Here is a 17,526-nt window from a genome sequence, read left to right as displayed (position 1 = left end):
TTATAATTTTTTAATGAAGCTGAGTAAAATTAATCAGCTAATCAGACTTCAGACATGCTTTACAGACATAAAGAGCTGGATGAGGCCTTCAGATGATTCAGAATGCTGCTGTACAACTATTAACAGGAACTAGAAAAAAGGATCACATTTCTCCTGTTTTAGCTTCTCTTCATTGGCTCTCAGCATAATTCAGAATCCTTCTCCTAACCTACAAAGGTCTCACTGACCAAGCTCCATCATATCTCAGAGAGCTCATAGTTCCTTATTGTCCCAAGAGGTAACTCCGCTCTCTAGATGGAGGGTTACTTGTGTTTCCTAGAGACTCCAAGAGTATGAGTAATATGGAGGCAGATCTTTCAGTTATCAGGCTCCTCTTCTATGGAACCAACTTCCAATGTCCATATATTACATTTAATGCACGTTACATTAAATGTCATGAGCTTTGTTTCTTCCTGTAGTTTGTGTTTGTCCCTCCTGTCCTCTCTCTCCCTGTCCCCGTCCTGCAGATGCTGAAGCATCTCTGATCCCTGTTCCAGCTCAATACCTCCTGCTGTAGTTAGTTACCTTTAGTTGTTATTACACACTACTATAGCTTCCCATTGTTACTTCTTCTGCGAAAGACCTTATTTTCACCTACTGCTAATATTTACTTGTGCACAATCAGTGGTACCAAGCATCAATCAGTATTTACATCTGAATGTTTTGCCATATTCTCTCCTTTTCTTGCCCCCAGCCCCTTTTCCTCTCTTTCACGCTCTCTCTCACTGTAGCTCTGGTTCTTGTGTTTTCCTCTCGAAGAAAGCTTTTCTTTCCCTCTTTCGCCAAGTGCTTGCTCTTGGAGGGATATTTTGGGTCTCTTAAACAACTCCGTAAGGCGTTTGTTCTATACCTGCTTTATATGTAAAGTGCCTTGATGTAACTCTGTTATGATTTGGCACTATACAAATACATTTTATTTCATTTTTCTATTGTGTTTTTTCCTATAGGTAGTGCAGAAAGTTTCCTGTCCATCCCTCCCAGAAGCTCGGGCCCCACATGCTCTCTCTCAGCTGGCCAACTTTACATGAACTCTAACCCCAGCCTGCCTTTTTAGTCCTCGCCCAGTTCTGGATAGTCATAGACCCACTCCTCCACTTATGACAACACACCACATCCTGTCCAGCTGCCACGTCGGGTTTCCATGCCAACAACTCACTGCACAGACTGCAACAATTACAATACCTGGCAGTTTGAGATGACTCAAAAGTATAAAAGCAAATCGGAAATAGGAAAAAACCTAAACTCTTGTACACTTCTTTTTAATTTTCTCTCTATTTTTTTATTTTTTTTATTTTGTTGGTATGTGGACAAATCTTTGACTTATCTGTCTAATTCACCCATTATGAAAAAGTATTTTAAGAATGACCAATTGTCCTTTTTTTTTTAAAACAAAAACAAACACAAAGATAAAACACCAGGGTAAACCAGTGGCAGGCTTGTGCTTGTCCCATGGCTGGATAAAGTGGGAGGGTTGCAGCAGGAAGGGCAGTAAAAACTGCAGCCAAATCAATCATGCAGGTCATAGAAAAAGTGTTGTACAGCTTCCTGGATTTTCAGAACCCCACTTTTGGGATAGTGAGCCCAACATGTTGCAAAATAACCACACCGAGATAGTGAAACTAGTTCTTGTTAAGAATCAGGCATGTCCAATCTGGCAACCGTGACTCATGATTACCAGTAAGCACACACTCCATTTCCTGCATTGAAGTCCACATGGATTTCACAATCATTATGAGTTGAAGCAGCACATGTATCATTGGCTACTTTTGAAGGGAGTGTTGTTTGAGGGAGAAACTTGACACTTTGACTTTTCTCACAGAGTAAGATACACATCAAGTCCTCATGTAAGTATTGTATTTATTATTACTTATGCCATTTAATGAGGTATGTATTATTTTAGTAATGCTTAACAAGATGATATTTATTTCCACAGCCCGATAATTTTGATGAATTTTCTGTGATGAATGAGTTGAATCCATGAAGTCTTCCTGACATATTTTTCATCAAAGAAAAACAACAATTGACCATCAACAGTAATTTTAACTAGGATTACAATGATCGCTTGGTCATTATTGACCTTACTATTCTGCATCCAAGATGGAAATGGACAAAATATCAGTGAGTATGTCCTTTACTAGCTTCAAATAACATGCAAAGAAAGAATCTGTGGTGGTTTGTGGAGGAGTTTAAGAACAGCTGATGATGTGATTCACAACATAAGGATGTTGCCCTTTGAGGAGTTCACAAATTATACTGTATATTTAAAAGGTATTATGGTCTGTAAACTTTTACATTTACATTATATTTTTGGAATTACATATACAGTGATTAATATACTTTTTATTATTATTATTATTATTATTATTATTATTATTATTATTATTATGGCAGTTAGTACACAAACACAGTGGTTAGTGGAATGTGTGTACAGACTTCCATGATTTGCATTAAATATTAAATATATTATTTCAGAATGTATTCTGGAATAATGACCACTTGGATGAAATGTGTTAATTGTCCTGGTAAATGATTAAATAAATGGTACTTCTAGAGGTAATTTAGCATCACAAGTGTGTGTACCAAAACTAGAAATGTCATAGTTCTCCTGAAATTTTATTTAAAACCTTAAATGAAATTGAAAAATCTCCCATTATTGGGCTTTCGAGCGATCATTTCACACACATACATAATGCGGGAAGCAGGCTGCTACTTCCCAGAACATCTTTCATTTCATAATTTCTTAAGTGCTTCATCAGTACGTTACTGTCAGCTGCATCAAAATAGAAGAGAGCTTTCACATTACTACTCAAGTTTCCTCAAGTTTAAGTTCCTGAGACTCTGTGCTAATTAATGGGTTTGAGTAGTGAGGTGACTGCTATACGATACTGGCGATACTGGTTCAGACTGGTTTTATGATTTTTATCCACAAGCCTGGCCAGAAGCATTGAATATATGCCATGAAGATAATTTTAAATACATCTAGATTGATGCTGTTTAACTCAGTCACATCTACATGACTGTAGCTTTCAGCCAGGAGAATACTGGGCATACTCGGAAAATCTGCCATCCTTTGTCCCTGCACTGTTCGTGAAGGTCCTAATACTTGGTGGCTTTTCTCTCATAAGCCTCCTCGCAACCATCTTCCCACAGGTCTGTCATTTCATTCAGGATGGTCTTCCTTGCCTCCTCAGAATATCTGTATCTTCCCTGGCTGAAAGCTGTCTTACATCCCACCAGTATCTGTGTCATTGTTCCTTTCTCTCCACATAGCCTACACAGCGGGTCCTCCCTTATTACCCATCTGTGGAGGTCTGTTAGTGATGGAAGTGTGTCATACACTAAGCAGAGCATCAAAGAGATGCCAAAGGGCTCCAGTCTCCAGATTTCAGGCCACTTGATCCTCCACTTCGGCAGGTCCCACTTTGTCCAGGCTCCTTGTGATCCAAGTTCAACAGCCCTAGACCTGCCTGCCTTTCTTCCTCCTGGTGCCACACCTCAGCTTGGACCATGTCCCTCCTCTGCTTTGGATCTGCTTTTCCCCACTGCTGGAAGTGGGTGGATCCGAGTCCTTACCTCCCTACACACAGGTTCCCAATGATGTCTTTCAACCTCAGCGCGCTTTCAGCTTGTGCCACTGATGTGTCAGCTGCCCATTTATGTCCTGATCTCGTGGTGACGCTTGCACTTCTGACCTTTTCATTGGTGGAGTCATGATATATCATCACGACCCTGCACTTTGCCACCTTGAACTCTTCAACCACTGATGATAGGGGTAGTTGTAACTGACCAGACCTGATGTATAGCCCTACTGATGTGAAGCTTGGTGGGATTCCGAGCCACTTGCAAAGATGTTTGTTCACTCTCTTCTCGACTCCTTCCGCTGCAGTCATTGGAAATTCATAGCTTGTCAGCCGCCACATGAGTCTTGGTGGCAGACTGTGATGGAAGAGCCAGGCATTGAACGCCACATGCCTCCAGGATCCATCTTGCTCGCGCATGGGTTGAAGTTGTTATGGTAAGGTCATCCATAAATCCTTTCATTAGAGGTTGGCAGGCGCCGGACTCCATTAATGGCCCTCTGGATTCCTTTCCTGCAGCTGCTATAAGCAGGTTCATTCCAATGACAAACAGGATGGGAGAGATGGTGCAACCTGTTACAATTCCCTTTTCAAGGTCCTGCCACTGTGTTGTGAAATGGGCAGTTTTGAACTGTAGCTTAAATTCTCCAAAGTAGCTGGTAATCATTCCCCTGATATGGTGGAGGATATGGTGTGTTCCATAGCCACGTTGATGAAGCCATGCAGGAAAAATCTTATGGCTGAGTGGTGATCACATAAATATATACATGATAATATAATGACAACAATAATGATACTAACAATGTAATATTATCGTTGTTGTTGTTGTTAAAATGTTAATAAAAATATATAGCGATGGATCTTTAGGTCCGGCACCACACATACCAGTAGGAGCATGTGAGTGTATTTTGTGGCGCATGTTATTTAGAAAGAAATAAAAGGAAACTTGGTACAGGTTGCCACAAAAAGGAAAACACTTTCACATACACAATGTATATTTCTCAGGTGTCTGTGAAGTTTCTCATTCATAGCTTTACATAGTCAGAAGGTACAAACTGAGGAAGCCCCTTGGATGAGAAGTGAAACGTCATCAAGGCTATGGAACCAAATCCAGTGACTCCTGACTCAATTCTCTTTGGGTTATTCCTCAGGTGTTTCACAGTGTGGACCTCAGAATATGACTCTGAACAGTTCTGACCAGACGATCCTGGTGACATGGGAAGATGACCCTTCATGCTTTGCAGTACATGACCTGCTGATCTATGAGCTGGTGGTTCTGGTAGCAGACAAGCAAGTACATTCTGTAAGAGTCCATTTATATTACATCACAGTTGCTCATTTTATGTCATTTATCTCCACTTGTGGAACAGCCAAGCAGACATTCCTGTAATCTATTTATGGAAATGTTTTAGGATGAAGTGGCTGTGAAACCAGACCGAATAGGATCTACTCACTTCTGGAACTGGACGTCCCATTTGCCTTTGCAGTGTTCTTCTCATTCAGTCAGACTCAGCTCACGATACAAGACCTACACAAGTCCGTTGGAGCAAAAACAGACTCTTCCAGGTTTAAATTCATCTAAAATTTCTGCTGATTATACTTTCATTATGACAACAATTCAAGTTGTCACGATATTCACAAAGATACTTATTATATTCTAATATTATTCTTACACAGGAGTAGTAAATGCAATGGAGCCACAAGTGTATCCGCGGGACAAAGTGCTTGAGGTTGGCAGCAGAGTCACCTTCTGCTGTGTTCTGCCAGCAGGTAGCACATTAGACAAACTGCATATGAATGGGTATAACAGCTCCACCATTAACACGGCCAAGATCAGCAACTGGACACACACCTTGACAGTGGTCCTGAATGAGCCATCAAAACAAAGCTGCACTGATGTTATATGTAAATCAACCAAACATGAGAATGGGGCTTGTGTCTTTGTTGGTTGTAAGTATAATTCATCCATGGGCTGATTTCTCTTATTTTTGGCATTTGAAATATGTCTTGGTAAATGCTAAAAGTTTTCTTGAATGCTGGCAATGACTCAGACCCACCTGGTGATAAGGATCTTCAGTGTGAAACCCGGGATCTGGAATCTGTTGAATGTCACTGGAAAGGAGGAAGAAACACAGGCCTGCAAACAGCACCCACAAAATATAAACTTCTTGGAAGGTATGAAATGAATCCTGATGTAGCCACAAACAAAGATTCTGGAAGGGTAGTGAGCAGGGGTTTAATTGGCATGGAATAGTCCCCAGGTTGTTCACAAATGAAATTTAGAAGCAAATGAATATATTATGAAATTGAACCAGTATTGAAGACTTGACAAAGCACTTCTCCTCTTAAGAGGCATTTAAATCTGGTAAAATACATAATAATCAGATAAGTTTAATCATCCCAAGAAACAAAATATGCCCTTTATTATTTTTCTTTTTTCCCCTTCAATTCATATATTTAAGGTTATATACTCATTGCATTTTTTTTCCAGACAATGTACAAACGAATCCCAGAGGAGATGCTCACAAAAACTGAAAGTCCGGGCTGGTGAGAGAAACTGGACATTAACAGCTGAGAATCCACTTGGGACTGTGAAGCTTTCAGACAGGGCAGACCTGACTAAAAGAGGTATAGCCTGTGTTTACTTTCAAGGACTAGATGAAATTTGGGGAAACTGCAGTTGAAAACTACTCTTTTAACTTGTCCATATTATGCATGAGCATGGATGGATAGAGTACTGTATATTCTCATATATCCTAAATTCATTTGATGAGCCTGTCCTCTCTGTCAGTGCACATGTTTGCTCCAGAGGGACTTAAAGCATCTGCTGTGAATGCCAGAAATGTCAGCCTGGTATGGACTTGGACGGCGAAACAGTACTGTAATCTCAATCTAACATGCCAATTAAATGTCAGCCACAGTGGGAAAAACACCATGGTAAGTTAATGAAGATAAGAGTGTGAGATGGACAAGGAATATATACCTCTCTAATCCATTTTTATCTCTCCTGTTCCCAGAGTCAGCTTGTTGGAATTGGCCTTAATTTTACATTTTTGACTGACTTGATGCCAAACTGGAGGTATAATGTGGCTGTACAATGTAAAACAACACAACATTTCTGGAAATGGAGTGACTGGAGCAAATCATTCCACTTCCAAACAAAGGGGGATGGTAAGTATTAAAAAACACAAACAAACTGCAAGTGACTGACACTCTAATTTCATTATCAAAAAATACAAAAAAAATATTAGAATGGCAAAATCTAGTTCCTTAATGTGCATTGAAGATTATTCTCTTCAGATGACAGTAGTCAAGTCAAGATTATGTCCAGAGCACATTTAATCACTGCATTAAGATGACACCAAAGTACTGAGCATAATAAATAAAACAAAGCACTATATAATGAAAGACAGAAATGTACAACAGAACAAGAAACTGAAAGAAGCAAATACATTATCCAAAGAAACTATTAGGCTAGCAAACAAAAAAGACCAGAGAATAAAATGTTTCTTGAAAATAGATTTAAACTAGAGATGGTATGAACACATCAGATGGCACATGACAACTGATTCCGTAATTTTGGAGCATCGGTTGAGGTTGAGAGCCAGTCGATAAGATCTCTAATGTAAGAGTGGGAGAATAGGCATAATACAAGCCTTTCATATGATGCTGAGCAGTCATTAGTTGTTGCAGTAGGTTGAACGTGTACAGTAGGAGCATAACTTTTCATCAATTTTTCTGCTTTTTCTTAAAAAAAATCCTCTTTCATATTGTAATCTCTTCAACATATTGATTGCTTTCTTTATTAATTATGTAAATATAAATTATGTATTTTACATTACACAGTGAGGAGCTCACGGCACTACACTAATAAAGTCTTAGCCATCTGTGATTTTACTCATTGGCCTGTGAACTTTTGAACCTGCCAGTTTGTAATTTAGATGTGGGTTTTGTTTTTTTTTTTTCTTTTTTTTAAAACCAGTAGAAACCATATTTGGAGGAGGAGGTGGGGCTTAGGAGGAATGAGGGCTGGATCTGACCTGCTCTTTTCTCTATTTCCCTCTTAATGGAAGCAACATTTGGAAAATGAACACCATATTGTTGTATTGAAGACTTGAAATGACTGAAAAACAAAAGAAATGTGAAGGGGGGTCATTTTTCCATGGACTTAAATAGTATCTCACTTCCTTTTACAACCAGTGGAGTCACCGCTTGATGGTCCTCGGAGGGAATGTAGGTTTATGGTCTTTCACATTGGCTTGACTTTACAGACCCAGAGTATATGTCCACTTTTACAGTTTTTAATCTTTCAAATGGAAACTTTCAAAAATGCCTATCGTCTTGTTTCAGTTTTTAATGTCCATGTTGCCTTATTGTTTCCCATTTCTGCACCATGTAGGTATGCATTACTCCGAAAAATTCTTCAGAGCTTAATTATTTTCTCCCTCCTTCTTTAAAAGCCCCTAAATTCATCCATCAGACTCACGCTGTAAACTGCAGGCTGTATTATCATGTTGTTTCCCCTACAGTCCCAGATGCTCTTGATGTGTGGATGCAGAAGAATCATACTGAGACTATAATCACTTGGAAGGTAAGTCATTAATACAATTCAGTGTCTGGTGAACATTCTGACTAAAAAACAGACACATTGTATTTTATTTCCCCACCAAAAATGCCGTGAATGGTGTCCTATAAATGTCCAATAGATTTGGGAGGCTGGTTTTCTTATCATGATTGACTATCATCCACTATTCAGTGGCATTTGAATATCATACAGATTTAACACCCATGCAAGAATGTGGAAATTTAAATGCCAATTGGATGAATTTTTTATTTTTAGTCAAACAAAATACATATGTGGAAAATTATCATGCTGGGGTGGAGATACATTTTTGTTTTCAGGCTTAGATTTGTCTTTTAACCAGATGTTGCTTTGATTAATGACTTGAGTGAATCGATAAAGCTCTGAAAAACTATTTGTTATTTACCAGAGTAAATGGAACCATAAACAACAACCTCCAAACTGGCATGGTGTCCTAAAGTGCACTGTGTGTTGGTGTTAACCTCCACAGAGACCACTGGCCAACCAGAGTCATGGACACATCATAAATTACACAGTGACCTGGATGAAGCGCACAGAGACAGAGAAACCAAGCAGAACAACTGTGGCTCACACCAAGCACAATCTCTCACTCAGTCTGGACACCACTGAAGAGTATGTGGTCACAGTCACAGCCAGGAATATTAATGGCAGTTCACTCCCAGCTACCATCATCACACCCCAATTCATTCCAGGTATGAAGCTTAGAAACGAGATAAAATGCAGGTTTCTTACCATTCCTGCTCACATTAGCTGCAAAAAAAAGATCCTTTCGAACTTACTTCCAGTGAAAGTGATGTTAATGTATCTGCGAACATCTTATTAACTTTCATTATTGTGACTGTGAACATCTCATTTCTCCAGTCATCGTTCTCGTCTTATTTGTAACTTCTCGCCTATCTGTATGTTTATGCATGATCTATGTGGTGTTCTTGATTTTCAGACACAACCAGTGTGAACACTTCTTGGATCACTGGTATCAACAACAGCTTCAGTCTGTCCTGGTCTGCCAGTCCTAAGGCTAGCTGTGGCTACATAGTGGACTGGTGTCCTAAGTTTGGACCTTGCATTGTGGAGTGGATCAAAGTTCCTCTCCATCAAACTAATGCCAATATAGTTTCAAGTACTTTGTATTAATTGCTCACAAAACAGCTACACTTATGTAACAGTAAATCCCCATGTATTAAAATGCATCTCTTTTGTTCTGTCTCCACCACAGAGCGCCTCAGAGGTGGACTGAGATACACATTGTCCGTATATGGCTGCACCCAGGGAGCTCCAGTGCTGCTTGAAAGAAGAGAGGGATATGCCAGCGAGAAGAGTAAGACAAATGTTTGATGTACAGTTATCAATAAATTTATCTAAAAATGTGATTCATGTGATTCAATGTTTTGCCCCTGTTATTCTTTGCTAGGAATGCAAAATGACCTCTTTAAATTAGAGTGGAAACAGCAGGATTCAAATGTTGAGGTTTCCTGGGATCCAGTACCTCTAACAGAACGGACTGCTTTCATCCAAGGCTACATTCTCTATTGGTCAGACAACAACAGCAATAACAGCATGGTCTACAATGTCACCACAGGTTTTGTCATTGTGCATTTATTTTGAAATTTAAGACACTATGATTAGATTAAGATTAGAGCTGAATCCACATAAGGTGTATTCTGATGTTGAAGCTTAAAGAAATCTCTCTCTGGTTTAGGAAATCCTGAGACCACCACTCTCACAATAAGGAACCTGAAAATAAGTTCCTACATGTTCACAGTGAAGGCACTGACTTCAGTAGGAGAGTGCGGCACCACATCCCTCCATGCCACCTTAAATTCGCAGAGTATGGTGTTTCTTTTCACCTTCAGACCTTGTGTGACCTACTGTTTTCTACAGTAAATAAAGGGATTTTTCTTTTGTCTTTTCTCTCCACTCGCCAGCTGATCACTTAGTCAAGATGATCATCATCTCCCTTATCACTATTTCCATTCTCTTCTTCATCATCAGTGTCATTTGCTATATGCACTGGTCATGGTAAGAACATCTGCACAATGATTTTCTATGCAATTTACTTCTGCAACTGATCTAAATGAAGGGAAATTATTACTATATCTTTGTGATTTTCATATATTCTTAACTCCCATAGCATCAAACAGAAAGTATGTCCTCCAATCCCAAAGCCTCTGCTGACGGGCGGGTGGATTTCACCGGTAGGTTCACAAAACCATGTCTTGAAGGCTCTCCATGTCTTTATATCGTCAGTCTCAAGTTGTTGTTTTTTTTTAAGCTAGAGTTAAAAAATCAGAGTTTGAAAAAAGTTTTATTTATGTTAACAAGCATTTTCCTCCCTCACTGTAGTGGGCCTGTTCTTGCTTGTCTGTACTGTCGTTGAACCTCAGGGGAGACAGGACACTGAAACAGAGAGAAATCATAATTTATTCACTGACAAACAGCCTGAGGCTGACGTACCCTGTTTGTTGACAGCTAACTGTTAACCCTTTTGCAGAATTTGTCACACTCTCAGCGGTGTGCATGTGTATAATATGTACAATACTGAATGCTTATTAAGAACAGAATGACAAGAACACTGACTATCTCTAGTCACCCATCCTACACCAGGATTATCTTCAGTGCACCTCACCAACACCCCGACAATGCTGCTCATTCACAGTCACAAAAATGACCAAAACTATAGACACAGGAGAGCTGCAAGTCAATTTAGTTCTCAGAAACAATACCATGCAGCGTCCGCAAAACTAGTGTTGCTGACAGTTACTGTACTAGTCATGAACTTTGAGAAGATGAACTGTAGTGACATTAGTGAATGTGAATGTGTGAAAGTGCCCATTGATCAGCAGCTTGGTTTGCTACTAGCGTGGCTTTTGACTTTTTACCTTTTGATTTTTACTACAGCTCTTGTGAGTTCCCTTGTTTTATGGACGTACCATACAAAATGTAACGTAATTTAGCATAAGGTTTGACTCCTGGGCCCAAGGTCAGTACCACAGCTTCCCAATGGTTAATAGATGACTCCAAATTACTCATATTTGTGAGTGTGTATGAAGGGTTGTATGTCTCTACAGTATTTGTTGGTCCTGTGGTGTGGCCCCACTGCAAGTGCACAGATAAGTGACAAGGAATGAAAGAATGGAAGATGGTACAGATGGTTGTTTTTTTTTGCTGGCTGCTGTCCCACAATATGATCTTTGTTGTACACAGAGGTATGTTTTCTTTAAATGTGAACAATATTTTTCTTTTTTCTAGACTGAACACAGCTGTCATTCTCTTTACGTGGAAGAGTTTCACCACAGTGAAGTAGATGTCATAAATATTCCAGAACTGCGTTATAAATCCAGGGCACCAATGAATGGTTATGACAGCAATGAGAACGTACTGTATGTTTTCACTCCAACTAGAAGGGATTACTACAATCAGCTCCCGAAAAACTGCACCCCCTCACCCATTTTGCCTACAACAACGGTACCATCTCAGTCAGGTTTACCAACTTCTCCCTTCAGAAGTGTGTTTCCTAACCCCACATATAACCTGATCATGGAGCCTGGGTATCAACAGTATAACCCAGAACCTCAGCGTCAGGAGGGGCCATGGTGTGAGAGGAACTCTGGTGGCTACCAGCCTCAGAGTCACACAGAATCCCCAACCCCAAACCAGTCGGAAGAAGATGCAGTGAGTCCTATGAGGGATACATTCAGTTCAGACCTTTTATGTGACTCCCCTTACATTTTACTACCACAGTTACCTTCCAAATAGTCATTTATATATGTAGCATTGGCAAATCCACACGGTGAGCACACTTTTAAAGCAATTCAACATGGCTGAACAGTGCCACTTAGTGTACGAAAAGGAAACTTAAGAAAGAGAAAGAATCCCCACAATTAGCCACAAGCTCCAAAATGTGCCTTGGAAGCTTTTTCAGTGCTAAAGAAGCAGAAAATGCTCAGATTAAGACAAAAAATGCAGGTGGCACAAGGAGTAGCAGAGACAATGCTAGCTAAGCAGCTAACTGCTCAACCGAGCTAATGTAAGCCAAAACACAGAGAACCAGGCTCACCACAGTGGAAATAACATCAAGGACAACAGGAATGAGGAGGATGGAAATATCACTATCTAAACTCACCCTGGACTATGGGAACCCATCACGGAGCATGAAAATGGTTCTTTCTCAAGGGTCTGGTTTCAGTCTTTCAGGATAGGGCCCCCAAATGCCCAGCATCTGTGCAGAAGCCAGATTTGATTACACCAACAATCCCTCACATGTATTTAACATAATTTACAATTGAAAAAATTCTTTTTAGCATGGCATGTTGCATTGGGATATGGATTGCATTCAGATTGGTCATCAGTCTAAAGGCTTCTATGGCTTTTGCTATATTAACATTTTCTGTAGTATGTGTAGTAGCCTATATTTTTTTTCTATATTATCTATACATTTTTATAAATCTATGGTATGCTTGCCACAATAAATGTCACTTAAAGAGTGGTTACCCTGGGGCACCCTCGGAAGCTGATCCAGGTCTATGTGCCCACAATGTCATTTAGAGCATAGTTTGAGCTGAAATATTTGCTGATAAGGATCTGTTCATAAATGTTTAGGAGAATAAAATTCACATACTGTGACCATGGTTTTGCTGCAGCAGACATGTGATCCATCTCTACTGCTTCAGATCAGTAGCCTGATTAGATATGTTGTAGTTGCAACTAAAAGAATTTGGCTGTTGAAAACCCCGCAGAAGTATATTTTAAATTTGAAATGTAAAATACACAATTTTGGGCAAAATTTCTGATTTTAAAGAAGGTAACACAACAAAATGGAAATAGGCATTACATTTAGGAAATTACTTGCTTTTGATGGAGTGCATGAAAAAATATTCCTGCCGGGGGCACAGTGACGAGCCAGGATGTTGAGTTAATGTCTCAAAATGACTCAGTATTTACTCATGGTTATCTTTAAAAAGTTCATGAAACAACATCAGGGCATTCAGTTAGAGGTTCTGCTTACATGAAATACAGTTGATCAGCTATAAAGATCAAACTGACAGCATAGACTTTCTATTGATCAAAAACTACCCTTTAAATATATATTCTTTCAGTGTTTATGAAATATGAGAAAATATTTTGAAATGCAAAGTACTTCAGATTGTGGCCACATGGAAAAAAAATTTTCCATATATATATATATATATATATACAATACATTTTGAAAATGTGCTTCATTGTGTTCCAGTTTCACAGGATGTATTTATATTTGGTACTGAAACTGTTTCACTTTAAGGGAGAAACACAAATACCAGTTACATTAAACATTAGGAACATGTGACATATCTATTCGCTGCTGGCACTATCTGTAGCAAGCACTAGGTGGAGCCAGCACTGTTTGATTGATTCTGTATGCAGTTGAGCTGAACACTGAGGTCGTTTTGTACTGTTTTGAGGTACGTAGTTGTTTATTTGCACTTTTTAAGAACAATCGAAAAAAGTAAACAAAATAAACAAGTAGGAATAATTACAAGTTAAAATTCAGTAAAATTAAAAAAATTGAATTCCCCAGAAATTAGAGATTAAACTGGTGGTTTCCAACATTTTTGGTGTCTCTTTACACATATTGCAACGACATTAACCACATTTCAGATCCCAATGACTTGTGAACACTTGCACCAATGAGGCCATTCAGGAACACAATTTCATAACAAGAATTGAAAGCACAGTGTGATGGTGCTGAGGAGCAGCAAGAACATCATACAAGTGGAGAGATCTCCAAAACAAATGGTCTCGGTGAGTAGGAATGGTCAAAACACTAATGCAGTTCAGTGTATCATTTATTCAGCGTATGGTTTGTGTGGTGACTGGACTTAATCCCAGCTGACACTGGGTTTGGCAGTGTACACCTGTTCAGGGTGTACAATGTTTGGTGTAAAAACAACCAATAACACAATTTCAGAGTAACTAATGAACCCAATGTGCCCACACATGCACAGGGAGAACACAAAAAAGACAGCAAAAGATACCAGGAGTTTAACCATACCATTCTTTATGGTGGTATCACGAACCACTACACCAACCTTGAATAAAACAGGTAAAAGTTAATAATCTGTGATGTTGGCTGAGCTTGTTTGAGCAACGTCTACCTCCGGTTAAAACAGATTTATGTCATTTCAGAAAAATAACCAATATGTAAAACGTGGATGATAAAAAAGATTCAGCTGAATAAAAAGTAACTTCTGACGAACACAGCACTGCTGCCTCCACAAAATTCTGACAGAAGTGACAAATGGAGAGGACCAACACCTTCATTAAAAAGGCAGATTTATATAGGACTGGTATTTGCTGGAAAGTCAACACAATATATAGCACAGAGAGAAAAGTAATAAAGCATTAACTTTCATTATTTGAATAACTGTTCAACTTATCCAGCATTTCAGAAAAACTCACCCCTCAGATTTATTTTGTGACTATTTGGAGAGGCCATGACCCCCATGCTCACCATAACTATACTATCTAGCTGGATATAAAGCAGTGCCAGCAACAGCTCAAGCAGCTAGAGCAGTAACATGGTGCTGACACACTAATGTGTCAGTATTCATCATCTAAGTATCTCATATACTAATATATGATCATCACTCAAGGGTGCATTTTACTCCATAATCACTACTCTTGAAAGTTCACCTACAGGTCATCCAGAGTTAAAGTTTGAAAGCATTTTTAATATTATTGTATTGCTAGTTTTACTCACCTAAAGGGCAAGGAAAAGTGTACTAAATGTTAAAGTGGTGAGTACTGAAGTTCCTCATTTGAGACAGAGCCTGTTGTCTCCTCCTCCCTCTGTCTCTATGACAGTATGATGTCATCAGAACTGTTTGTTGAGATGATGTCAGGGCAGCTGATAGTTCTCAGATGTGTAAGAGGGATTTTTTCCATTACATCTGATGAACGGTCTCCCCAAGCAGCCAAAACTCAAGGGGAAGTCAGTTTCACCATGGAAACAAACAGAATCAACTTTCAGGCCAGCCACATGTCTTCCGTTGGTACAGAATGGAGCAGCTACAATTGTGTCTAAAAATGTGAACTTTCATGACACTACACTGCTCCTCATTTCCCCTCAGTTCAGCATTAGACTTCCACTCATCCCACCAAGATGCACCACTGAGCGTTAAAGGAAATCGTTCCTGCCAGTGGACATCAAACTCTGTATGCTGCCCTCTGACCCGCACTGAATTATTAATGACTGTGCAATACTCTGGAACCCTGCTGACCTTACCCAATAATAATACCCAAACCAATTTGTCTGTGCTGCACTATCATTAGTGAGGGGTCTTCTGATCTTTTTACTGACTCCAGTCTTTTCATCTTGCTCAGTAAAATTAACAAATCTTTTTTCAGTCATTCCTTCATTTTGTTCATTGGGCACTGTAGCTGCCATGACTGAAAAAGAACAGCTTTCAAACACTGAAGAGCAACATCGTTTGCATATAATACACAAGTTTGCTCTTGTTAAACTATTGGGCAACCTTTTGGGCCAGAGCCTACTGAAGCTGAAATTGCTGATTACTTCATTTGCCGGTAGGAGAGCGCTCCTCCTATCATTAAAATAATGAACGAAAGACCCAAAGACGTATAAATATGAGTCGTGAACTAATAGGCCATTTCTACATTGAGCCTGTGCAGCAGCCATGGGACAAGTGAATGAGAGACTCAGAGAGAAAAGACCCTATTTTATGAGTAGTGAATAAATCAGCTATTCCTACACAGAGAATCTGTGGCAGAAAGACCCATTTGTAAACGAATCTGAGCCTGTGGACCAGAGAAAATAGAATGATTCACCCTCTGAGATGACTTGTTACTCCAGAGTCATACAAATGATTAGTGCATATTTTATTTATCTCTTGTAATAAATATGAAATTTCTGCTGATGATTAATAAATCATTCTGATTCTGATTCTGCTGTCTCATATGATGTTGAGGGTCTTCTAATGGCATACAAAAGCGTAAATACATATGAAATTTAAATTTGTCTGTCAAATGAGTGAAAATAAATATAAATAAGAAAGATCAGCGTAGACCAGACTAAAATAGAAGTCTGCAGGCCGCTGGGCATTCCTTCCTCCAGAATATGCTCTCTGCTGACATTAGCCAGTCTCAGACCAAATTTTAATCCCGTAAAATTCATCTGTTCATTTTCAGTTTATTGCATTTTTTTCTTACTTACTTCAGGCACTGGACTTTTCGAAGTTCTCTTGCCAGTCGTTCTTTCCAAGTATCACCTAATTGATTTAACTGGGTATGAACTGTACAGTCAAAGTTTTCCTGCTGATGAGATTACAGTAAACCTTCTGATAACCACTACAACTGTCTAACCATCTGTTGTTTATTCACTTAAGCACATGGTGGCTGGGGTCTGTGCTTTTCACCCTCTTTCTATATTTTGCCATTTCCTCTCCCCTCTGCAACCTTGTGACCCCCCCCCCCCCCAAACACACACACGCACACACACTCTTTCTCTGCTTCTTCTTCTTAAATATCCTGTCTGTTTTCTGTCTGAATTTTCATCTTCCAGTACTTCCTGTCTTGTCTTTGACTCTCCCTTGTTTTTGTAAGGCTTTTGTACACTCACTCTCTTCCTATGTGTCCGTCCCTTCTCTGTGTTTTAAATTGTGTGCTGATTGCTGTGTTTTGTCTCATTCGTGTTTGTATAGTTTGTCTTCTCTCTTAGTCCTGATCTTGGAGAGGCAGTTGTGCACTGCACCTGGAAGGTACTTAATGTTCCCTGGACTAAGTTCTTCAAGTCTGTTTGCAATGTATCCATAATGTTGTCATCATGACTGCCCACATTATAAATTTACAATGCACTTTACGTGACATCTGTTTGCCACAACTACCATCTGACTGACTGACTGACCATATTTTCACCATTGGTCAGCTGAATGCCATGACTGAGATGGAGTTTGCCCATTGGCCATTGCTGTGTCAAAATGAATTTGGGCAAATTGTTTCTCTTAGGGAGGTGTTTACAGCCTTCTGTGTTGCCAGCAGTACATTTGTCATTAGACTTAGGCTTTTTTTTTTTCAACAAGACTGAATGCAAACCAGTCAACAAATATAAATAAACAGGACTGGAATCCAAAGAGCTGACAGAGACTAGGGTTATGGCAGCTGATGGGGCTTTGTGGGCAGATTGTGTGGAGGCAGGTAGAGAAGTAAGGGGAGTTTTCTCTTCTGTAGTCTTATCTAGTGCATGTGTGGGGTTGAAGGGAAGAACTCTAAGCTCCACACCGGTGATGGGTTTTAACAGAGGAAATGGAATTG

At 39.4% G+C, this 17,526-nt stretch overlaps 1 protein-coding gene across 2 annotated transcripts; it reads left to right on the top strand.

The window, feature by feature from the left end:
• The first annotated feature begins 1,777 nt into the window (after window positions 1-1,777).
• Window positions 1,778-14,381, top strand: LOC115052465 (leukemia inhibitory factor receptor-like). Of its 2 annotated transcripts, XM_029516582.1 has the most exons (18): window positions 1,778-1,883; window positions 1,973-2,157; window positions 4,769-4,920; window positions 5,030-5,183; window positions 5,295-5,567; window positions 5,669-5,792; window positions 6,109-6,245; window positions 6,409-6,554; window positions 6,635-6,788; window positions 8,147-8,208; window positions 8,690-8,912; window positions 9,161-9,340; window positions 9,437-9,538; window positions 9,632-9,799; window positions 9,920-10,048; window positions 10,146-10,239; window positions 10,352-10,415; window positions 11,470-14,380. In XM_029516582.1, the coding sequence occupies exons 2-18, from the start codon at window positions 2,094-2,096 to the stop codon at window positions 11,974-11,976; spliced, it is 2,733 nt and encodes a 910-aa protein (XP_029372442.1). In that variant the 5' UTR covers window positions 1,778-1,883; window positions 1,973-2,093; the 3' UTR covers window positions 11,977-14,380. The 2 variants fall into 2 exon arrangements, with proteins under 2 accessions (XP_029372442.1, XP_029372443.1); XM_029516583.1 differs by lacking the exon at window positions 1,973-2,157 and having other exon boundaries at window positions 1,804-1,883; window positions 11,470-14,381.
• The last annotated feature ends 3,145 nt before the right edge of the window (window positions 14,382-17,526 follow it).

Source organism: Echeneis naucrates, chromosome 12 (assembly GCF_900963305.1).
Source record: "Echeneis naucrates chromosome 12, fEcheNa1.1, whole genome shotgun sequence".
In the NCBI taxonomy this organism is placed as follows: domain Eukaryota; kingdom Metazoa; phylum Chordata; class Actinopteri; order Carangiformes; family Echeneidae; genus Echeneis; species Echeneis naucrates.
This window is presented reverse-complemented; position numbering and strand designations above follow the sequence as displayed.